The sequence below is a fragment of the Hyperoodon ampullatus genome (assembly GCF_949752795.1).
Source record: "Hyperoodon ampullatus genome assembly, chromosome: 17".
NCBI classification, from domain to species: domain Eukaryota; kingdom Metazoa; phylum Chordata; class Mammalia; order Artiodactyla; family Ziphiidae; genus Hyperoodon; species Hyperoodon ampullatus.
The window spans coordinates 11,361,928-11,384,471 of record NC_136930.1 but is presented as its reverse complement, the minus strand read 5'-3'; the positions used below and the strand labels follow the sequence as shown (position 1 = coordinate 11,384,471).

Genomic DNA, 22,544 nt, shown 5'->3' with positions numbered 1-22,544 from the left:
CTTTTGTAACAGGGTTTTGGCATTCTGTGGAAGCAAACAAAAGACAAGCTGACTTAGATTCATTTCATCAAAGACGGTGTTGAGATTTAATTCTTTCCTTTGCTGACTCTGAACATCTCATAGCTTAGTTTCTAAATGCTGTAAAGAACTGCTGTTTTATACCAGAACCCTTTCATATTTAAGCAATGCCATGGTCCCTTAAATATATGCTTATGAAATAGTTTAAACAGATGGAGATATAAGCACATGTATTTTGGTTGAGAAGATAGATCAAAATGAGATGTACAGAAAATAATGAAAATGTGATGACAGCTATTCAGGATCATCTCCCCACCATCTTGGTTTGTTTCCTCAGGGGCCAAAGGGATACTTACCTGCAGAAACACTGCCATTTCCGGCTCATCCATGAACTGTATCCCTGACTCAACCAACTTTGACACGTTCTCCAAATGGTCAGAATACTTTTTGATGAGAGCACGGACATGTTCCAGCTTCTCCTCTTGGGTTCGGGTGATGACTTGGGTCATTTCGTTCTTCCTCTCCTCCAAGATGCCATACAGGTAATCAAACTTCTCACAAAGTTCCTGTTTCTGTTTTCTGCAGCATTCCTGTTAGTTGGGTTAGCTAATGTTAGAAAGTGTTCAAAAGAGTGTCTATCTGGAGAAATCACCTGGACATTTCAGGAGAAAAGAAAATTTACTTACGTAGGATATTTTTTTCTTTTCCCTTAGCCTGTCCCTTAGGTATACATACCCACTGTGTTGAAAATCCCATTTTTATCATATTTGATATTTAGACCATCCCAAATCAATCAAATTGGCTAAATGGATGGATGATTTTTCATTTTTTTGGCCGCATCACATGGTTTGTGGGATCTTAGTTCCCCCGACCAGGGATTGAACCCGGGCCACGGCAGTGAAAGCACCGAGTCCTAACCACTGAACCACCAGGGAATTCCCTGGATGATTTTTCAGTCTTCTGTTCTTTATAATTGGAGAATTTCACAGAAATTAGGACAGATTTGGTTTTAAGTTATATATTTTATATTTTCTTTGGAATGAGTATATGTGTGTATTTGGAAAAAACCATGGTACTTCCTGATTAGTACCCTTCAGACTCTCTCTGCTCCATCTACATTGCTATTGTCCTAGTTTCAGTCCTCCCATGTAGATTCTGGAGCTTCCCAATGGCCTCTGTATCTGGGATTCCCTCCTTCAAGTCAGCTCACACACTGTAGCCAAATTCGTTTTCCTGGCGTACAGTGCTTCTTCTCTACTATGACTCCCCATTGCTCAAAGAATAACATTAACTTCATAACTAGCTTTCAAGCCTGTCCATGACCTGTTTCCAGCTTTCCTTCATAATATTCTACTATCCTCCATCACATACCCTGTGTCCAGCAAAAAATGAACCACTCGCTTTCTTTGCTCGTGCTCTCCCCTCTGTTTAGAATGTTTTTCCCCAATTCACAGTTGCAAACTCTAAACAATCTTAAAAGACACTGTTGACATGCCACTTCTTCCATAAAGAATCTCTATGACTGAATGTCATCTTTTTTTTTTTTTTTTTTTTTTTTTTGCGGTACGCGGGCCTCTCACTGCTGTGGCCTCTCCCATTGTGGAGCACAGGCTCCGGACGCGCAGGCTCAGAGGCTATGGCTCACGGGCCCAGCCGCTCCGCGGCATGCGGGATCTTCCCAGAACGGGGCACGAACCCGCGTCCCCTGCATCGGCAGGCGGACTCTCAACCACTGCGCCACCAGGGAAGCCCCTGAATGTCATCTTTTAATCCTCTGAAATCCTATAATGGTTACTATGTATGGCATATACCTGTATCCACCAGATCCTCTATTTATCCAGTACTGTCCAAGAGAGGGAAATACTGGATCTAGTCTTTGATTCCTGGAGAGAAGGTTTGCATGTGAGGTCAGGCTTGTGCACTTGCATTGTGTGGCTGAAGCATCTCCCATTCCATCCAGCTCCCTTTACTCTGAATCCATGTTTAAGCCCTAATTAACTTTCTAGTTGGCCTTGTCATTGGCCTTTTGGTTTTCTAAGTTCCAGTAAGCTTGGTGTGTGTGTGTGTGTGTGTGTGTGTAGGCCAATTTCCTTGGACCCGACCATCTCTGGGTCCAAGACCTTTACAACTTAGAGCAGGTTTTGAGCCATGATGATCCAACCTAGGTCTCCTGCCTGGTAGGGGCTTCTTGTGAATCCAGCCATTTATCTCCGACATCTCTGACCTTTGTATGACCCTTATTACATGTTTTTTCATTTTAGCAAACATTGGTCTCTTTGACGTCATGTGTCACTTTCTTCCTTTCTTAAATATCTAAACTATGGTCTCCTTGAGGATAGAATCTGGGTCTGCCTAGGACACATACCACTTTGGATAGTAGATGCTCAGTAAATCTCCATTGAGTAGATTTTTTTTAATGATGTTTTATCTTCCCACAACTTATCTACTATTCTCAGAGTAAGCAGGGGAGGATGAACCAAACCAAATTGTTGATTATGAAGATACTCCTCAAATGTGCAAGAAATACATCCCTTACCCTGCTGCCTCCTTTGGACACAGTCAATTCTCATCACAGTTTCCAACCAATTATAATTATAATGCACAAAGAAGAGCCAATGGTTCAAATTATTTTATTAGTGAATAATAGCTATTGCTGTCATCCACCCACCCATTCATTCATTTAACAGACAATTCTTACGTGGGACATTTGTGTCAATCACTATCCAAGGCTCTGGTGATCCAACAACGAATTAAACATGGTTCTTGTTCTCAAGGAGCTCACAGTTTACTTAATGAGAAAGACTACGAGCCAATAGTGTAATCTGACCTAGTAGCCTGAATAATCAAATTATGTTAGAGATTCATACCAGGTTTTGTAGAAGCATAGAGGTGGGGCCTTAATCAACCCTCTGTGTGGGTGGGGGCCATTTGAGGGGAGCAGGGAGGTGTTGCCTCAGGAAAAGCTTCTTAGAGGAAGTGGTGCCCGAGTTTGGCCATAAAGGATGAGTAAGAGCAGAGGAAGTACAGGGAGGTGAGAAAAGCTTGGGGTCTTGGCAGTTGTCAAAGTAATAGGACAAGGGCCCACGCAGCATGTCCAGACATGGAAAGTGCTGGACTTGCCAAATTTCCATCCAGTTTTAGCCATTTAGCTTGAGATTTGGACCATTATGAGGCCTAGGAACTGTAGCCTGTTAGTATCTTCCCAATCAAAATTTCTTCCATTGTATTACTTACTGTTCTAAGCTTACAGGCAACCATGTGCCCACTGCATTTCTCAAATATGCCTTTGATGTCCAGAAGCTCTGCTGTTTTCTGTGATCATACATTGGTTTCTAGCTTATTTTTCTAAAACAAATTGTGCACTTGAAACATTTATAATGAATACTATATTAAGATGTATTATTGGTAGAATATCTTTGTTTCATAAAAGTTTTCTTCTATATGATTTCATATGTGTGAACATTCAAGCCTATGAAAGCCAATGGTTTGCAGTGAGAGCAATGTGACATCAAGTGTCACAGCTAGTGTATTCTCTTAAGTCCAATAAAAATTAGATCACTTACTTCAGCCATCTAAAGTTTACTTAGTGGTTTAAACGGGATAACTACTTTATTCTTCTATTATTTTGAATTCCAAGTATTATTTTATTTCTACTCTGCTTTTTTAATGATTTGTACTATATTGAACTTTAATAAAATTACTGTCATTTTAATGGCAACTATCATTTGCTTATACTTTACAGTGTAGGAAATACTACCCCATGCATAGTATATGCTTAATTATTATTATTATATGACTACATAGTGTGTAAAGCACTTATAATATTACCTGGAACATAGTAGGTGCTATGTCAGTGTTTGTTAAATTTAGATTCAATTTTCCTTAATTTGAGTCATTCAACTGTAGAATTTTGAAGCTGCACGGACTACCAGAAGTAACCTGCTCCAAACTAACCATTTCACCTATGTGGAAACTGAAACTCGGCAGAGTTAAGTCACTTTCTCAAGCCATTTACTGTTGGTGCCTGGTATAGAGCCAAGGTCTCTGAACTCCTGGGTCATTGCCACTCCCACCACACAGCTGTGATATACTCTAAAGTAACTTGGAAAAAAAAAGTGTGACCTGCTTATGTATTGAATATATACCTTTTAACAAATCTACCATCTGAAAGTAGGCTTTTAAAGGCAAGAATCCTCAAATTGTTTCAGAAATATATTCATTATAATTCTTTCAACAAAGTTCACTAAATGCTTACTATGTATCAGGCATTATAAGATCTAAAAACCGGCCATACTTTCCCAGTGTTCAGGGGGATGGTAGAAAAATTATCGTATTTTCTAATTTCTAACAGAAAAAACCTCACTTCTTTTTTTTCTCTTGCTGACCTTGCCTTTAATATAATTCTATGCAAAATATGTAAGAGTTGGACAACTCTGTTTCTAAAAGAGGAAAAATGCATGCTTCTTTTTTGGAATTATGAAATTGGTACTTACAAACTTTTAGAAATTCACTTAAGATGTTCAGGTTAACCTAATGTCAGATTAAAATGAAAAATAGAAATACTCCATGAAATTGAAATTCTTCTATTTTTCACGCATACTCTTTGAGGTAGAAGCAATACATGAGATACTAACGTGGTCACCCTTCAATCTTTCTTGCCTACGAGACCTTCAAAGTGCTGTGAAAGTCACTGAACATCAAACAGCTCAGTTTATCAACTTGTCCTCTGAGGTAATTAGGGAACAGGTGTATATGCTATAAGAAAAAAACAAAAACGAAAAACCACACTCTCAGAGGCCACCTTGCTACTGACAGTGATTGACTACTCTGATATCAGTACCTACTGTGCCTTTGTAAGTGTGGACCTGAAATGCTTTTAACAGAGTCTTTCTAGCAACATAAAAATGGAATGGAAAAAACGTGGACCTCTGCATCATCAAAACCTCTTCAGAGAGTACACTTTAAAGGATGATTGTTACCTGCAAAAGCATGATAGCAACCATGTGTATCTCTTCTGCACAACAACTTCCTCACCTCAAAGACTTCTCTTGCTGTTATCATACCTTTTCATTTATCTGAGTGAACAGGCTTGTATCGTTAAGCCCAGTTCCAGGCTGTGCACCTCCCCCCATTTCTCTGTATACTAATTGAATCAACTTCTATACATTCTGAACTTTCAAGTTTATTGTTTCAAATATTGTCCATTTTATTCCTTTTGATGCCTGGAGTTCCTATGTCCCCTCTATGTGGGGTGTGGTGTTGCATGTGTGTGTGTGTGTATGCACACACGTGTTTCTGCATGAGTGTGTTTAGCAACTGAAGTAACTTCCATCATAAATGCACTGGTGTTGGCCTCCAAGTGTACTGTGATGCAAAGCCTCTGACTGCAACATGACCTTCCTCCTGGGGCTCCCAAGACAGTTATGTGTATATTTATTTATGTAGAAGAACAAATTAAACTTGTCTGTAATACTTTAATGGAAATAAACTCCATCCCATCTCTAGGGAGAACCCAGTATGGGGGCAATATACCAAAAAGGGGTGATTTTATAAAAGGAAGACTAGTTTGCCCACATTGAAATGGTAAAATAATGACAGGTAGAATATTTGTTTCTAACCAATGCCATAATATCTGGATGAAAAGAAAAAAATTGAGTAGTCATTTGGTTGTTTCCTTAGAAGTGAGTGGATAACCTTCAGTATTTATCTTAAAAACATTGTTTAGATGTTGCCTTTATAGAAATGTGAAAATTGACAGATTCTCATTTTTAGCCATCCTTATATTTCAGTGGCAATAAGAAAAAATAAGATACATGACTGCAAAGAGAAGTTTTCATGGAAAAAATCAGCAATAGATGATCACATACTAAAGAGTAGATAGCCTGCCAAGTAAAGCACCGTTCTGAGGTTTTATCATTAGATTTTCAGTGGCTCACCCTTTCCCCAGGCACTTATTACTCTTTGCAAACAATCTTGTTATTTGTTTGCCTTATTGTCTAACTCCTCTACCGGAATAAAACCTTCTTAAGGGCAGGAACATTCTCTGTTTATTTCATCTTTATTTCCCAGCATTACATGTGCAGGATATGGCATGTAATGTTTGAACGACTGGATGAATGAATGATATATGACTTGTATTTAGGAATAGTCAGCCCTCACTCACAAGTTCCTACTTTGTTCTGTTCCCAAGACATAGGTATTTAAGTGGATACTCCAAACCTCTTCTTCTTTCAACACTCAAAAGAAAACAGCAAAAAATAGCTAGGCAAGACATTTAGGGAAGACATTTAACTCAGGACAGTTTTTTTTAATGTGTACAAGAAGGGATGCGATTGGATGATTGCTAAGGTCCCTTCCCACTCTACAGTTTCAAGGCTCTACAACTTCAGGTAAATGTGGAGTTATTTGGAGTCTTTAGACTATAAAGTGCCTCTTTATATGTAAAATGCCTTTTTCCACTCATGGCAAGTTTCAGAGTGGTCATCACAGCACTGAGATGTGAATTACACATCCTAGCCCAGCAACGTCAGTCCCAGGTTTGGAATGTGCCAAGGCCACGACAGGAAACCTAAGACAATTGTGACCACTGCTCTTACCATGTAAGGAGCATAGTTCTGTGACCAAAATAGAGCTGAAGATAAGTTCTGAGCCCCATCACTTGTCACTGAGCAACTGTGGCTCTACTCTGCCCATTCATATCTACACCACATTCCTCAACTTTCGAGACACCCTTGTTCAAAACAGCAGCTCTGGGTCTGGAAGGGCCCACTCAGCTTCATTTGACATATGGTACTTCAAAATTCCCTTCATTAAACCAAACAGGGTTTCCTTCCCTTTCCCCTCAACACTCCTCTTCCCCCCAAAAAAATCAGACAGTAGATTAATAATATTAAAGAAAGAACTATATTAAGGTAGGAAGATTCTCCTGAGGAATTCAAGTCCAACCCTTCATTGGTAAAGCCCAATTCCAATTACGAGCACATGACAGAAGCCCCATGAGCGCAGACTAGGATGAGAACCCAGGTCTCTGACAGGCTGCCCTAGAAAAGGGGCAGACAAATTAGAAAAATATCATCCCTCAAGGCACACAGACTGGAGTTCAGCCCCTCCCCATCCACTCAGTGTCTCTGTGCAGGGCTTAGTGGAAGAACTCTATTCAATGGCCATGGGTCTCAGGACTCCCAAACTTATGCTCTTTTCCACCATGTTGCATTACCACCCACTTCGTGTTAGAAGAATAATTATGTTATAACTTATGGCATTCCAATTCTTATTCCTGGGCTTCTTGGTATTAGGGGTTTTCTGGACCAGTCCAGATCATTTAGAAGATCCTTGAGAAATCCTCTGAAGGCTGAGGGTCAGGTGAGCCTGCCCTGACTTGAGCCCCATGGTTCAGCGAAAGCATGGGACCAGACCGAGGCAAGCTGGGCAGCTGTTTCATTCACTCCCGTCTGCTGTTGGATAATCAGCACGCTTCCTGGAAGGGGCTCAGCCTCCCTTTGTTGCCAGTATTTCGAGTTATCACAAAGCCTCAAAGAATAGAGCTAATATCTACTTCCATTCATTTTCGATTTTTCCCACCGCAGGGAGTTGCTTCACCCTGCCTTCATAATTGATCAAGACCTTGAGGTCTTATTCCGACACCATTTAAAAGATGCTCCAGATGCTCCAGTGGTTCAAACAATTATTAGCATCATTTGACTACGTGTCCTCTTTCCAAGCTGAGTGTGACAGCAATACAAGGTGACACTTACGGAGCCCCCAGCATGTGCCTCTTAGTCATCACCAGCAACACTGTGAAGGTTTATTAACCCCCCTGTTCCACTGCGGGCGTTGAGGGACGGGGAGAGGAAGTAACTTGACCAAGGTCGTATCATTCAGTGGCAGAGCCAAAATGCAAACTCTGAAATCTGTTCTTCAAGCACATGTCATAATCCTGGCGTGCTTATTAGGGTGATTCTCACTATATTCATCCTTCATATTTGTAACTGCATGGACCATGTCTCAAAGCTGTTTGGTTAAAATCACTGATTTGGAAATATAATGGATTTGTTGTCATTGCAAAATCATTGGAGGATTTTATTAAAGGTGCTGTTTTTCGGATACTGGAAATGCTCAAGATCAAATATTTATGATTCAGCTTGCAGCTGTTTCCCCTAGACGGACGTCCACGCAGAACAACATTATTTCTAGGCCGATCTGCCTCGGGATGGCTCGTGTGAGTAGCCTTCTCTCTTGGGTTTCCAGTGACCTAGGATAAGCGCCATTTGGAAAGACTACAAGAGGGAGGTTACGTTTTCTAGGGATGAGGAATGAAAGTCAAGCACGTTCTTCTGGAAGCAGAGAGCTCCCGAGGCAGTGCAATTCTCCACCCCCCACCAGCAGCCCCCCTACTGTCCCGCCCCGTCCCAGAACAGCTCCAGGCCTGGAGAGGCAAGTGTAGCTTTAGATCATGCTGGGCTCGTCTAGAACAGCCCAGAAGGCCCTCCAACAACCTGCAATCACAAGCTCTGAGAACGTTTCAGGCTGAGCTACCTCGGTCAGGAGGGCCAGGAAGACTGCGGGTTCCTCCATCCCCCATCGGCCCACAGCAAAGAGGGAATGCCACTCCTCCCCAACTCAGTTCAGACTCCCTTTTGTGACTGTGGTCTGTCTCAAAGCCACTCTCATCATCACTGCAAACTCACATCAACCGCATACATTGCGTTTAAAGGATTACAAGGAGTCCCCAGCGTGATTTATCCTAAGCTCAGCAGTTCTCCAGGGCTGATCCTGGGCCAGCTGCCTGCCCAGGCCAGCCCTGCAAGACATTACATGATTAGGGACAAAATTAGACATTTGCAAGGAACGGGCACTACTACCAAAGGGCAGGTGTCAGGGCCCCGAATGGGAGGCCACGTAATTAGGGAAGGATAGTGCCCACCCCGGGGGCTGCTCCATTTCCTGTCCCTACGGAGCTCTTCACCAATCAGAAAAGAGAATTCTTCAAAAACAGCTCCCCACCCCCTGGCTGGGAGCTGCCAGTGGCTTCTCGGAAAATGTTTCCAGGCAGGTGATGAGCAGAGCCACAAAGGGAAACAACCACCCCAGGCAGGACAGGAGACACAGGAGCTCTGTGACCCTGACCCCTGGTACAGAATTCACCTGCTTGGCAAGGTAGACCCCAGTGCGCTTGGCTGCGCGCTGCCCTGCTGCTTGGCCTGCTGATAGGGCCCTGGCTCTGCGGGAGGCCACATAAGTGATTCCGGATGCACGATGGGGCCATTTATAGCTGTGTCTCTGTCCTCAGGGCCTCTTCAAATGGAGGGTATTTGCATCAAGTAGGAATCATAAAATCAGAGACCTCTGTGGGGCTCTGAGCCAATGCCTACATTTCCAGGTGAGCCACTTAAACTGATCTGAAAGAACTGTGCTTATCTGAGCCTTATTCATTCATGTATCATTTCTTTCTTTTATTGGTTATTTTAAAAATCTCAGGCTCACTTTAGAAAAATGTGAAATACAGGCATATATAAGGAAGGCCTTGAAAATCACCTGTCATCCCACTATTCCCTGCTCTTACACTTTTGGTTTCTGGCTTGTTTTCCACCTATGAATACAGACATTCTGTCCTGTTTATATACCACGTCTTCATCTTATTTCCTTAAGTTAAAATCCCAGGGGTGAATGAAATGCGTAAAGGGGATGGACTCCTCCTGACAATTTGCTGACTCATCGTGAAGCCTCCTGGGGGAAAATTACACAGCTTCCTCTGGGGAACTGTGAAAATACACGTAAAAGTGTGAACATTAGACCAACGTTTTCATCAGTAACAATAGGGGTTATCATCCTGACCTTCACTCTCAGGAGGTTCTCTCTGATATCTACACTTAATCCCTCCTGCGGGCTTAACTTCAAACCTGTTTCTCCTTGTCTTGTTCTCAATGAAAGAACAAACAGCTGCTTCCCACTGTGCCCCTGACAGGCCTCCAGGAAGAAAACCTGTTGTCAAGTCTCTCCTCGCCCTCTCAGTGTCCTCCGGGGCTGCCTGCATGGAGCAGAACCCTTTGCATCTGCTCAAGGCCCAGCGAGCCGCACAGGACTTTCGTCGTTTGTGTTCTCCAGCCTCAACGTCCCCGACGGAAAGCCCGTTCCCCTGACAGAGGACTCTGATGAAGGCGCGAGCAGAGACCAGCATAGAGGTGACCTCACTTGCCCACAAGCAGCACATTCCTATTTATACACTCAAGACTCAGTGCGGTACCACACTGAGTGCTGATTCATGGCCTAATGATTAAGTTGTATTTGGCCTTTACTGTGAATAAGTAAAAAGCAAAAAAGTTTATATTGTCCATTTCAGAATCTCTTGGAGCTCTTCAAGAGAAAACTGTCCTTCTATAAATGGATTCCAGATCCATCATGAATCTTTTCAGGAATGTGAGTATGGGGAAGAGAGGACACTGACTTTAATGATGTGTAAATCTGAAATGAGATGATTTTGGCCAACATCTTGAAGTCATCATCTAGGAACTGGCCTTTGGCTTTTGATAGAATTTGCCTTTCAAGCGACAAAATGGTAAGACTAGAGCATTTATCAGGCACTCACCATATGCCAGGCACTGGGCTAAGCACTGTGTTTATGCTTACTTAACTTCTCACGGTTAACTCTACAAAATGGGTACTTTGCCCTGTTTTTCCAGGAGAGAACTGAAGGAATGAATGTACACGTGAATGGATCTTAAAACATAACGTTTAGTTTAAAAAAAGTAAGAAGCAGAATGAGAAGGACCACAAAATACCATGTATAAAATTAAAAGACGCATATAAAACAATACACATGTAGTAGGAATACAGGTAAATGGAACATGAAACAGGTTAGAGTAAGTAGTTAGTTACAGAGAAAAGAACAGGAGTGGGAAATGGGGATAAAAGGACACAAATAGATAACAAGAGGGGCTGTGTCCACAGCAGTAAGGACAACATGCCATTAACTGAGCAGTACAGGCTTCTGAGGTCCAACTGAAGCACAACCCCAAAGCTTCGAGCAGGGAGTAGTAATAAACTGCTCCAGGTTAAAGAGCCGAAGACCTGGACTCAAACCCAGGTGGCTTGCACCTGGCCCCATGCAGCAGGGCTGAACTAACCTGTGGACCTTCAATTCTTGGAAAGATATCTGCCACATGGCAAAACCCCTTTGGCTTCAGCATTTATACAGTTTATATTTGATCTTGAGAAAAAGTGGATTCCCAATATTTCTCGCATGCCAAACCTAAGTGTGAGCCATTTGTTCATCAAGTTTTTAATTGAGTGTTTATAATGTGCCGGGCACTGGGCCAGACAGAGGGCCAGCGGAGATGCAGGAGCCGGGACTCTGGCCTCAGTGAGCTCCCAGATACTGACCCCGTCTCTCCCTGCAGGCAGGCAGCAACTCCCCTGTCAGAGCTTAGATATGCAGCTCGAATCTGCACATGACTTTCTAAAGCACCAGCTAGCATTTCTTAAGACCGTTTAGATTTCCACAAAGAAACTGCGCTATGATGGTGGAAAACACTCATTGTCACTTCTGGAAACTGATTTGTCTTATAGCTAATCTTTCAGAACAGGTTGCCCAAGACAGAACAACACCTGTAACGACCACCTTGATAAATGTGGTAAGATCTGCCTTGTTGCCTCATGTGGTAACTTCTCTTTTCTGTGCCAGGAGGTAAATATTTTAGAGACACGTCAGGAAGGAGGTCATCCTATACGGAAAGACTGAAATGTTGGAACGGGGATTTCTAGGGTGGCGTTGAGGAAGCCACAAAACCCCAGGGGTTCAGGCATGGTTTACACTCCGTTGAGGCCACCTGACTCACCTCGATGGTTTTGCAGGCATCCTCCAGCTGGCTGATCACTCCCTGGACCCGATCATTGCTTCCCACAAGGACAGCAATGCCGTCGCTGAGCTCAGACTGATGGAGAGAAAAGAGGGATGCAAGATTTTAGGGGCTTTCTAGTCAGCGCTGACTGTGAGTTCATCTGAGTAGTGTCCTCATGGGTTCTTAATTTAGGGTCCATGGAACCCCCCAAAGGAGGAACAGTGAGGCTGGGAGGACTGAGAACCTCCTGATCTTGTAAATAAAATTCTGAATGGATGTGTGTATAAATGCATTTGTCTGGGAAGAAGTTTCATAGTTTTCATCAAATTCCTAGTAGAGACTGTGACCCTGCTCAAAACATTAAGAACACCGAATTATAGGCCATAGAGAATAGCACATCCAGGGTAAAGAATTCTAAGAATTGTTTATTGAATGAAGACCAAAATGTGACATCAGGGGCCCAAAATGAATTGTTTGACTAGTGCAGCTCAGGATCAGTTTTACTAGAGAAATATTCATTTATTCAACGTATACCTATTACGCATCCTCTACATGCTAGATGCAAACAAATACTCATATTCTAGACTAAGTCATTACAAACTTAAAACTGTAACATTCAACTGTTTCCAGGAAAAACATTTCAACTTGAAATTCCTCTCAGGACTCTTTGGACCCCGAAGCGATTCCGTTGCTCTTACTCACCCCCTCGCAAGGCTGGCCTCTGGAGCACAAGAAACACTGAACGCGTGGGACTCAGGAAACCTACATGCTTGGTCCAGCTCTGCCTTCAACTTCTCTATGATGTTGGGCAAAACATGTAATCCATTTGGACCTTCATTGTCTCACATATAAAGTGAGAAGACTGGACCAGAAGAGTGGTTGCAAAACATTTTAAAGCTGCAGAACCCTTTCTTCAAATGGAAGCTAATAAATAATCCCAATAGGTAAAAAGTGAGGCTGCTTTGGCCAAACCGGAGCGGGCTGGAAGCTCTGCCCGCCTGCCTCTGTCCATCCCACATGGGCCTCAGGGCTCTGAGGGGAATGGTGTGACACAGGTACCATTCAGTTCTAACAGGTATGACTTGGGGGGGCAGGTAAAAGGGAAACGGGGGATAAGTCTTAAGTGGATTGAAAAATAAATCAATGTTATGGATATCTTGCTAAATCCTGCTGCTTTAGCAGTTAGTACTCACCGGTTGCAACTGGTGTTGCCCCAAGTTTGGTTTCCAAATTTAATTCCAACTCTATTCTGTATTTGGTGTAAAACACTGACCGAATGTGGAATCTCTGATTCTTACAGAAAGACGCTGAGATGTGGAGCTTCTCAAACTCTAGATGCCAAGACTTGGTTGCAGCTCTCTGAGCACACAACCCCACAGTTTACTTGCATCAAATGGATAAGCTTCTACTTGCCGGTGGGTGAAGCCAGGTTGGCAGGTGAGTGATAAGCTGGGACACCGTGTATTTGGTCAGAATGAGGGGGCTGAGGCCCTGGGGTGAGGGCACGGACGGTGCCCTCAGTGCTGGCCTAGGTTGAAAGGCTAGGAGGCCAGTTTAACCCAGGCTGGAGGGCCAGCCCAAGGGAACGTGTAACACAATGTCATTCATTGTAATTCTACCAACTAGGAGTGCGCGAGAAAAGGCCTTGAGGAAGGCCAAAGGGATCTTTGGTTGGTGAATGAAGAAAAATGTTCTGAGTGGAGTAAAAGGTTATCCTTTTGTTACCTATAGTCTGAACCTCAAATAATGTTTGAGCAGCTTGAGCTCGGACCGAGTCCCATAACAATGCTCATCTTCAGCAGCCTCCAACGGGCGCAAACCCAGCGACCCTTCCCCTCCGGACCCCTTCCTGACCCTCTGCATCTCTTCCCTTCCCCACCTTCCCCACCAGCCTCCAGGGCATTACGCGCGTGGCGGGTGCGCAGCATCCCTTCCGGCTCTACCCTCCGCGCCCGCCCAGCCTCAGGGCCCTGTGGGCCTGCGCACTGGGCCTCTCTCCCTGGGGGGCAGCGAGTCAGTGACGCAGGCACTTGGAAGGGGCTTCGGACGAGGGGCGGAAAGGCCTCTGTTACCTTCTGCCTCTGGAACACGTGGGTGAGCGGAGCCACCTGGCAGTCCTTGTGCGCCCCGAAGACCTTGCACAGAGAGCAGGTGGGCACCTCGCAGTTCAGACAGTAGATGTTGATGCGCTCGTCTTCGTGCTCCTCACACAGGGGCTGGTCGGACTTCTTTTCTGGTCTGGGAGGAGATACGTGGATAAGTGTCAGCTCCGGTTGCGGCAGAGCTGAGCCGGGTGGCCCAGCGGGGTGGTCAGCATCGCATCCTACCCCGCACGACCCTGTACCCCCAGCAGACTTCCAGAGCCCCTTCCATGCGCTCAGAGCCCTCCAAATTCTCTACGGGTTTATCAGCAGTGTCCTGACAAATTTCCAACCAGCCTGGCGGGGAGGACATGGAGACTGTGACCTGTAGCATTTGCCAATTTCTGTGGTGGCAGTATTCCCCCCATTGGCCGATTTCAAAGTTTAAAAACGGGCTACTGGGGCTTCCCTGGTGGTGCAGTGGTTGAGAGTCCGCCTGCCGATGCAGGGGATGCGGGTTCGTGCCCTGGTCCGGGAAGATCCCCCATGCCACGGAGCGGCTGGGCCCGTGAGCCATGGCCGCTGAGCCTGTGCGTCCGGAGCCTGTGCTCCGCAGCGGGAGAGGCCACAGCAGTGAGAGGCCCGCGTACCGCAAAAAACAAAAACAAAAACAAAACGGGCTAATGCAATTCCTGAAAGCCGAACACCAGATTCTTTCCTAAGGAGCTGCTTCAGCACCATCTCTACATGCTCACAAGTCTCTCAGGAGAGGCTTTACAATTACAGGTAAAGAGGAGCAGGTTGCCGATAAACTCAATGTCAAGTTTACACCCGCTTTGGGGAGGCCCATTTACCCCACCGCCGCAGCCTCTGGCCCCAGCAAAAGGAGTGAGCGTGGAGGTGGGCTGGGGGAGCCCACATCTCTGATTATTCATCTCGGCGCTGGTTGGAAGTAGTTGTGTGTAAAGAGGAAAAATATCAGCGAGTGCTTTTTTCATTTGTTTGGGTCTCCTCCTGCCATTAGCACAGAAAATTAAATGTACATAACTTCCTGAGGACTCAGCAGTGGTTCAGAGTGGGTAGTATACGCTCAGTGAATGTGAACGATTACACTGAATGCTTTAGGCAACAAGAAAAGTGCAAAATGTTGTTCTGGGACATGGTGGTACCCCGGAAGTCCACATCTCACAGAGAATCCGCAAGTTTCAGTTTTCCCAAACCAAACCAACCAAAACTTTTCAAAGCTGCCCAGGTCATAATGGAGCATTGGGTTTGTATGTGCTAGTGAGGTTTGCACTTCCGGGGTACCACCATGTCCAAGCAATGAAGAAGCATGAGAGAGGTAGTGACAAATTATGGCTGCTTAAGGATAACCTGTTAGCTGCGAAATCACCTGGAGAGCCCAGGTTCACATCACGTGGTAGGACCTGGTATATTTCCCTAACTGTCATCGTGGTTTAGGTGTTAGAATACATCAAGATCAAAATTATGTCACCTTGGGATGCTATGGGCTCCCTCTGGAGATCATGGGGGGATGGGTGGTTGTAGCCTACTTATACGAAATCTGGAATTTTGATATGTCCTATTCAGAGACTGAGGCTGTTGATCGTTTTCAGAATTGTTTGGAAAATTTAAATACAAATCCAAAACCTTTCCTCATTTTCCCAAACATATGATTATTTAGAAGCATCTCAGATTTGGAACTGAATTTTTATTTTATTGAAGTATAGTTGATTTACAATATTGTGTTAGTTTCAGGTGTACAGCAAGGTGATTCAGTTATACATATATATATTTCCAGCTTATTTGCCATGATAGGTTTTTACAAGATATTGAATATACTTCCCTGCTCTATGCAGGAACTCCTTGTAGCTTATCGAGTTTTTTAATATAGTAGTTTGTTTCATCCCATACTCCTAAGCATCCCTCTCTCCCTTTCCTTTCCCCTTTAGAAACCATAAGTTTTTCTATGTCTGGTGTGAGTCTTTTTACGTTTTGTATATAGATTCATTTGTATTATTTTTTAGATTCCTCATATAAGTGATATCATATAATATTTGTCTTTCTATGTCTGACTTACTTCACTAAGTATAATATTCTCTAGGTCCATCCATGTTGCTGCAAATGGCAATATTTCATTCTTTTGTATGGCTGAATAACATTCCATTATATATATTATGGTCTATTTCCTCCACTGGAATGTGAGCTCTATGAGGGCAGGGGCCATGGTCTGTCTCCTTTTTTGCTGGGTTCCCAGTGCCAAGAACAGTGCCTTGCATAGAGTAGGTGCTCAGTACATATTTGTTGAATGAATGAGAAGTAAAAGGGAATTTGCTAGATTCTTGGACAGTGTTCCCTGTGCTCTAACATAAAATCGCTCATCTGGAGAAGGCGTGTGAACTATGGGGAAAGCTTAGTCACTTGGCTCTCCTGAGTGGCAAAGGAAAAGACCAGACAACGTCCTGAAGACTCCACTTATAAATGACAAAGGCCTCCAGGGGTTATCTAGAGACTAGGAGTGGTGATTCAGTCTTTGCTTGGCCAAAGGCTTCTCTACCTCTAAAACCTTCCCTCCCCTGTACCTCCACCTCGTAATAAATGTCAAGCAAGTGTCCAGAGCACATTAACTGGGAGATGGCACAGCTGATGCTCTCCCCCAGGCATTTCCCGAGGGTAGCCTGCGTCCCACGTACTGCTCTGATGTTAGCAGCTCTGACCAGAGACGATATTGTAGAGCTCAGATATTTGCAGGGTATGCAATACTGAAAATGTGGAAACAGGCATGGGCTCTTCATTTAGTTGTCGATTGTGATTACTTTTTCATTATGCAATACAGACCAAGGACTGCCTGCAATATTCCTTATCAGGCCAAGAGGCATCCCCCACTTACAAATGGGTGTAGAATGAAAACCTTACGCCACATAACAGACTTGGGACAAACGTGGCATGTAGAATAAAGACGCAAAGGCAACTTCATGAGGTCAGGGTGTCTGAGCTCTCAGTTGTGGTTCGGGTCTCAGTGCCAAATGCTGGCTGTGGCCCCTAGCCGTTCCATGCAGGCTAGTCTCAGGGAGTCTGTAGCCTGTTCCCTCTGCTCTCTGGGGTTTCGGGGGCCATCCTCAAGTTTCCTGAAGGATGGGCATCTGGTGCTGATGAGGCATTTTAGGCAGTACTTTTGGTTTTTTTAAACATCTTTATTGGAGTATCATTGCTTTACATTGTTGTGGTAGTTGCTGCTGTATAACAGAGTGAATCAGCTATACGTATACATATATCCCCATATCCCCTCCCTCTTGTGTCTCCCTCCCACCATCCCTATCCCACCCCTCTAGGTGGTCACAAAGCACCGAGCTGATCTCCCTGTGCTATGCGGCTGCTTCCCACTAACTATCTGTTTTACATTTGGTAGTGTATATATGTCCATGCCACTCTCTCACTTCACCCCAGCTTACCCTTCTCCCTCCCCGTGTCCTCAAGTCCATCCTCTACGTCTGCATCTTTATTCCTGTCCTGCCCCTAGGTTCTTCAGAGCCATTTTTTTTTTAGATTCCATATATATGTGTTAGCATACGGTATTTGTTTTTCTCTTTCTGATTTACTTCACTCTCTATGACAGACTCTAGGTCCATCCACCTCACTCCAAATAACTCAATTTCGTTTCTTTTTATGGCTGAGTAATATTCCATTGTATATATGTGCCACATCTTCTTTCTCCATTCATCTGTCAATGGACACTTAGGTTGCTTCCATGTTCAGGCAGTACTTTTACAGTCAAACTGATCTCAAAGTTTAATCCCAACTCAGTTTCTCCAAGTGGTGGCCGTATGGCCTTAGGCAAGTTCCTTCAACTCTTTCAGGCTCAGCTTTTACTCATATCTGAAAATTGGACTAGGAGTCTTCTAATTAAATATGACAGAATGAATGCATGCATTTATTTATTTATGTTTCCTGCTGCAATCCCACTAAAATGAGAGTAAGGGAATAAAAAGGTATACATCAATAAGGACAAAAAGTGAGCAAAATAACAGCAGAGGAGAGTTGCAACCAAATGTTGGAAACTGGGAACAGCTGGACAAAGGGAAGTGACCTCCTTGAAATGCATCTTGGCTCTGCTGAGAGCCTACAGGGTAAAGGCGCACAGGACAAGCTGCTCAAGCTTTACAGGCTCCCCCTGCAAAGGCCCTGGGACTGCAGAGGCCAGGCACCCAGAAGGCAGGGCGGGGGTGGGGGTGAGACTGGAAGGAGGAGGACTTTTTGCACACTTTAGGGGATTACTTGAGGATGTGCTCCACAAAAACAGTAGAGTAAACCAACAAAGAGGACGACAAAGGATCCAGGAAACAAGGGCTTCAACCCAGGGGAGAGTAAAAGAAAAGTAAAAGGTAAAGCCAACCCCGGGGGCTCAGCCCTAATTGTCTACAGTGAAATCAATAGATAATGTCTAAAACTGAAAAACCAAAGAATAGGAGCCTGCTGGTAGCATACACACATCACTGGGTGATGAATGGCAGAAGAACAGCTGAAAGAATTAAACGTGGCTGACTCTGCGGAGTGAGACTCGGGGGCAAAGAGAGCAGGGAAGGGAATGCAGCTCTCTTTCGCGGCCTTGTAGTGCGACTGCAATGTTTAAAATTATGCATATGCATAGGAATTACTTTGAATAAAATATTTAAAATACTCGTGAGAATTAAAGAATTACACATGATTCATGTGTCTAATACCCTGAACAGTGGCTGACGCATATTCAACACATACTGGTTTGACTTGCTGTATTTTTTTTTTTTTTTTGCGGTACGTGGGCCTCTCACTGTTGTGGCCTCTCCCGTTGCGGAGCACAGGCTCCGGACACGCAGGCTCAGCGGCCATGGCTCACGGGCCCAGCCGCTCCGCGGCACGTGGGAACTTCCCGGACCGGCGCACGAACCTGTGTCACCTGCATCCGCAGGCGGACTCTCAACCACTGCGCCACCAGGGAAGCCCTGACTTGCTGTATTTTAAAGTTAATTATTATGGGGGGTTTTTTGTTTTGTATTTTTGGCCGTGGGACATGTGGAATCTTAGCTCCCCGACCAGGGATTGAACCCGTGCCGCCTGCAGTGGAAGCGCGGAGCCCTAGCCACTGGACCACCAGGGAAGTCCCATTATGTTCATTATCAATATTAGTGAAATTAGTTCCTTCTCGCATCGTCCCCCCACCGCCCCCGCAAGCTGTGGCTAGCTCAGCACCAGGCAGCATTCTAGATAAGAAGGACAGGTTTTATTGAGACCTACAATCTCCAGCCATTCTGCGGGAGGCCAGAGTTGACCAGCCCCTGCCCTTTCTGCTTCCATCTTAATGTGGGCCAGGGTTCATCTCACTCTGTATTTCAGAGTTATTCCAGAGTCACCTCACATACCCTGAGGCTTAAGATTCTGGGTTGGTAAAGCTCCCAGCCCTCAGGGAACAACTGGGTTTATGTCCAAACATGTGCCCGAGCTCTCTTGTACAATTTGTGGTTTTGCTACCAATTAAAAATGTCCCAAAGGCAAGTCTCAGGTTCAAGAAACAGCAGCATAAGAAGAATTTGATAATCACAAAAACACCACTAGGCTACTCAGCTGTGAGCTTCATTGTTAGAAATTGGTTCATTGCTTTTAATTTGTTCACCTAGGCACTAGTTTTGGCAGATGCATTGCATAGACTTTAAAGCCAGGATGTGTCATGTAGTGTTACACTACAGATTTTAACATCTCCTCTTCTCGGGATTACATAACAAGTATTGTTATTATTTCACATCAAGCTCTCACTGTGGCAAGTAGCAAAACAGAAAATTATTGCAATAAATAGAACGTGTAAGAAGATTTATGGTGCTGCTTAAACATCTGGTACTTACAGAGCAACTATTCTGTGCAAGGCGCTGTCGCAGGCACTGAATCAGTTGTTATATAAACAGCCTTAATAATTAGTTGGTTATTAATTGGCTGGTTAACTTTTTTAAGAGACAGTGTATCTATTTGCATCTTAAAATAATGAAATAAAATGAGATCAGATCTTAATTACAGCAGCGGTACTTTCCGTCTTCTCGAGATTTTGGAAGCGAGGGAAATAGCCCACTCTGTATCTCTGCAACGTGTCATCAGCAATTATTCTTCTCAGTGCCATCTATATCCTGGCACTATCTAATTTAGTTTTGAATCTTAAGCAGAAATGAATAGCCATGGCAATTATAATAATTATATGTTCGATTTATAGAACAGCTTTCCTTCTAAGAGCACAAGGCTCTTCGAGCCCTGCAGATGTTCCGTGAATCCGTGTCTCCTACTAGGAAGCACAGTGAGATCATTTCTAGATGGTCTCAGTATTGCTGTCAAGCGCTATGGACTTGACTGCCTTGTGTACAGTTGAAAAAGGGCTCCTCAACACCAGCACTTCTAGGAATGAACTCCCCCTGTGTTGTCTCTAGGAAAGGAATTCTATAGCCAGGGTGATTCGATGAATAAGAAGCCCTTTTCAAAAAAATAAAAAATGACGGATGTATATGCTGCATGTCAATCAGCAGGTGAATGCCAAGAGTATTCAGGAAGAATAACCTAGAGAATAGGGAAACACAACCTGAGCTCCATCCTTTCGTTTCCTCCTCTGTCTCTAAACTCTAAGTTGCTAAATCCCAGGAGTCTACCTTGCTTTGCTACTTCCCAGAGTCACTACCATGACTAACTATGTCAGAGGATTTTGTTTTTATTATTATCCTCTAGATAATTTTAAAATGAGACTGTCTGAACTAAGGACAGGCCGATTTGGGGAGATGCCATTTCTGTTCATTTTCTGTAGAGTTTTGCACTCTAATTTTTCTGCTGTGTAGAATCTGGAGCTATAAAGGAGCTGTGTAGTTAGTGCAGAAACATCTACAAGGGATATAATACAAGGCTGGGGGTAGGGCAGCATTATGCCTCTTTCAATATCACCATCTGGACTGGATTAGTGTTAATGAGTTACTTCATTCTGAAATTGATACAAAAGCATGGGCCCCAGCTTCCTTCTCTCCTCCCAAGAGCAACTCTCACTCCCATTGGGAAGGACTGACTTGGAAAAACATTTTCCTATAAAACAATTAGCCCCTGATTGGTAAACAGGCATTCAGTATAGCGACCCACTAAAACAAACAAACAACTAATGAAGACAAGCTTCCGATGTGTCTGACACACAGGAGAACCCTACCTGGTGGACTCCTGCTTGTAGATGTCAATGATATTTTCCACCAGCAGGTTCCTCTGAAGCCCGTAGATCCCATGTCTGTCCAAAACCACTTCGTGTCTGCAGGATGGGCAACGGAATCGGCCCCCCGAGGCCACAGTGCTACCTCCTCTTGTGGGCAGGTACGGGTTAGAGGCCTGTTCTCGCCAAGCAAGAAAAGAGGAATTGAGTAATGCCACAGGTAGCTTTCCAGAGGCTTCTCTTCACTCTCTGTTACACTATGAGCAACATCAACTCCTGCTTTCAGCTTGCTGTGAGATCGTCCCTTAGGGCATTATCAGCAAGTGGTCCTGAAATGCAGGGCCATCACTTCTCCACAGTCAAGTGCCATGTACCATCTTCACCATGAGGTGCTTTTCCACCCAGCATTTTCAACCAAAAGTTCCAGCCAGAAACTCCAACATTAATGTCTTGGGCAGTAATTCATTTACAATTTTGAGACAGATTCAATTTTTTTTAAACAAGTATGATTCTTGGGATTGAAATAAAATTAGATTTGAGAGTAAGAAGGAGGCTGACAGCAAAGTACAAAGCAAATCACTTTAAAATTTTTTTTTTTTTAACAAATGCAACCTTATACAGCTTTCTAAAGAAATTACCTCAAAGTTAAGCGCTTGATTCAGAGGAGAGGGAATCTTTTCCACCCCCTACGTTCCAAACAGACCTACCTGGAAAATGTCACTGGCACATTTCCTACACAGGTTATGCTGGCAGGGGAGAATGACCACGGGTTTCGTGAACATCTCTAAACAGATGGGACAGATAAGTTGCTTCTCCAAGTTATCCATGGTCTGCTGCTCTTTGGAAAAAGACTTGTAATTCAAAGATGCGCTCATCTCCTGGCCGTCCCTGTGTGCTCTGCCAGGGAAAGGGCGCTTCGAATGGTTTCTGCAAGTGATTCCTGGAAATAATTCCAAGGATTGTGTGATCAAGTGTCCTTTACGTTTCTTTCCGTGGAGGACATTGTTTCAGGCCCAGGTTCAGAGTGGGGCTGGAGCTGTTTTTAGCAGCCGAGGGTCACATGACAGCGGACAGACTTGTCCGTATAAGCCAGTGACAGGAGGATGGATTCTGACAGGTGACAGAGAACAGGGGCCAACATTTCCACCCCAGGGAGTGAAGAGAGTGGGTGGGAAGGAGGATTACAAACCCCATTTAGACGGGGTTGTGAGGAGAGGGAGGTGAAGCTGACAGTTGTCAACAACAGATGCAAATGTTGGTGCCCAGCCGCTGAGCTATGCCCCCTGTGAGCAACCAGCAAGGGCTTGGTGATGGGCTTCTCCAGGACCAGGGAGAATGTAGTCCAAGAGTCTCACTGTATAACGAATGCCATTTCTGTCTTGAGAATTTAGGAAGCGAGTCACCAAAAGTAGC

General features: G+C 44.2%; 1 protein-coding gene across 3 annotated transcripts in view; it reads right to left on the bottom strand.

The window, feature by feature from the left end:
* The window catches only part of TRIM55 (tripartite motif containing 55), a gene marked incomplete at both ends in the record, with an annotated part of 43,419 nt that extends 21,413 nt beyond the window's left edge, over positions 1 to 22,006 (bottom strand). For 2 of the 3 annotated variants that reach the window (XM_079722808.1, XM_079722809.1), the window contains 6 exons: positions 2 to 24; positions 375 to 608; positions 11,853 to 11,948; positions 13,928 to 14,093; positions 21,135 to 21,307; positions 21,839 to 22,006. In XM_079722808.1, coding sequence (XP_079578934.1) covers positions 2 to 24; positions 375 to 608; positions 11,853 to 11,948; positions 13,928 to 14,093; positions 21,135 to 21,307; positions 21,839 to 22,006 — 860 coding nt within the window. The remainder of the gene's footprint in view (position 1; positions 25 to 374; positions 609 to 11,852; positions 11,949 to 13,927; positions 14,094 to 21,134; positions 21,308 to 21,838) is intronic. The other variant, XM_079722810.1, reaches the window with a different exon arrangement.
* Between the last annotated feature and the right edge of the window lie 538 nt (positions 22,007 to 22,544).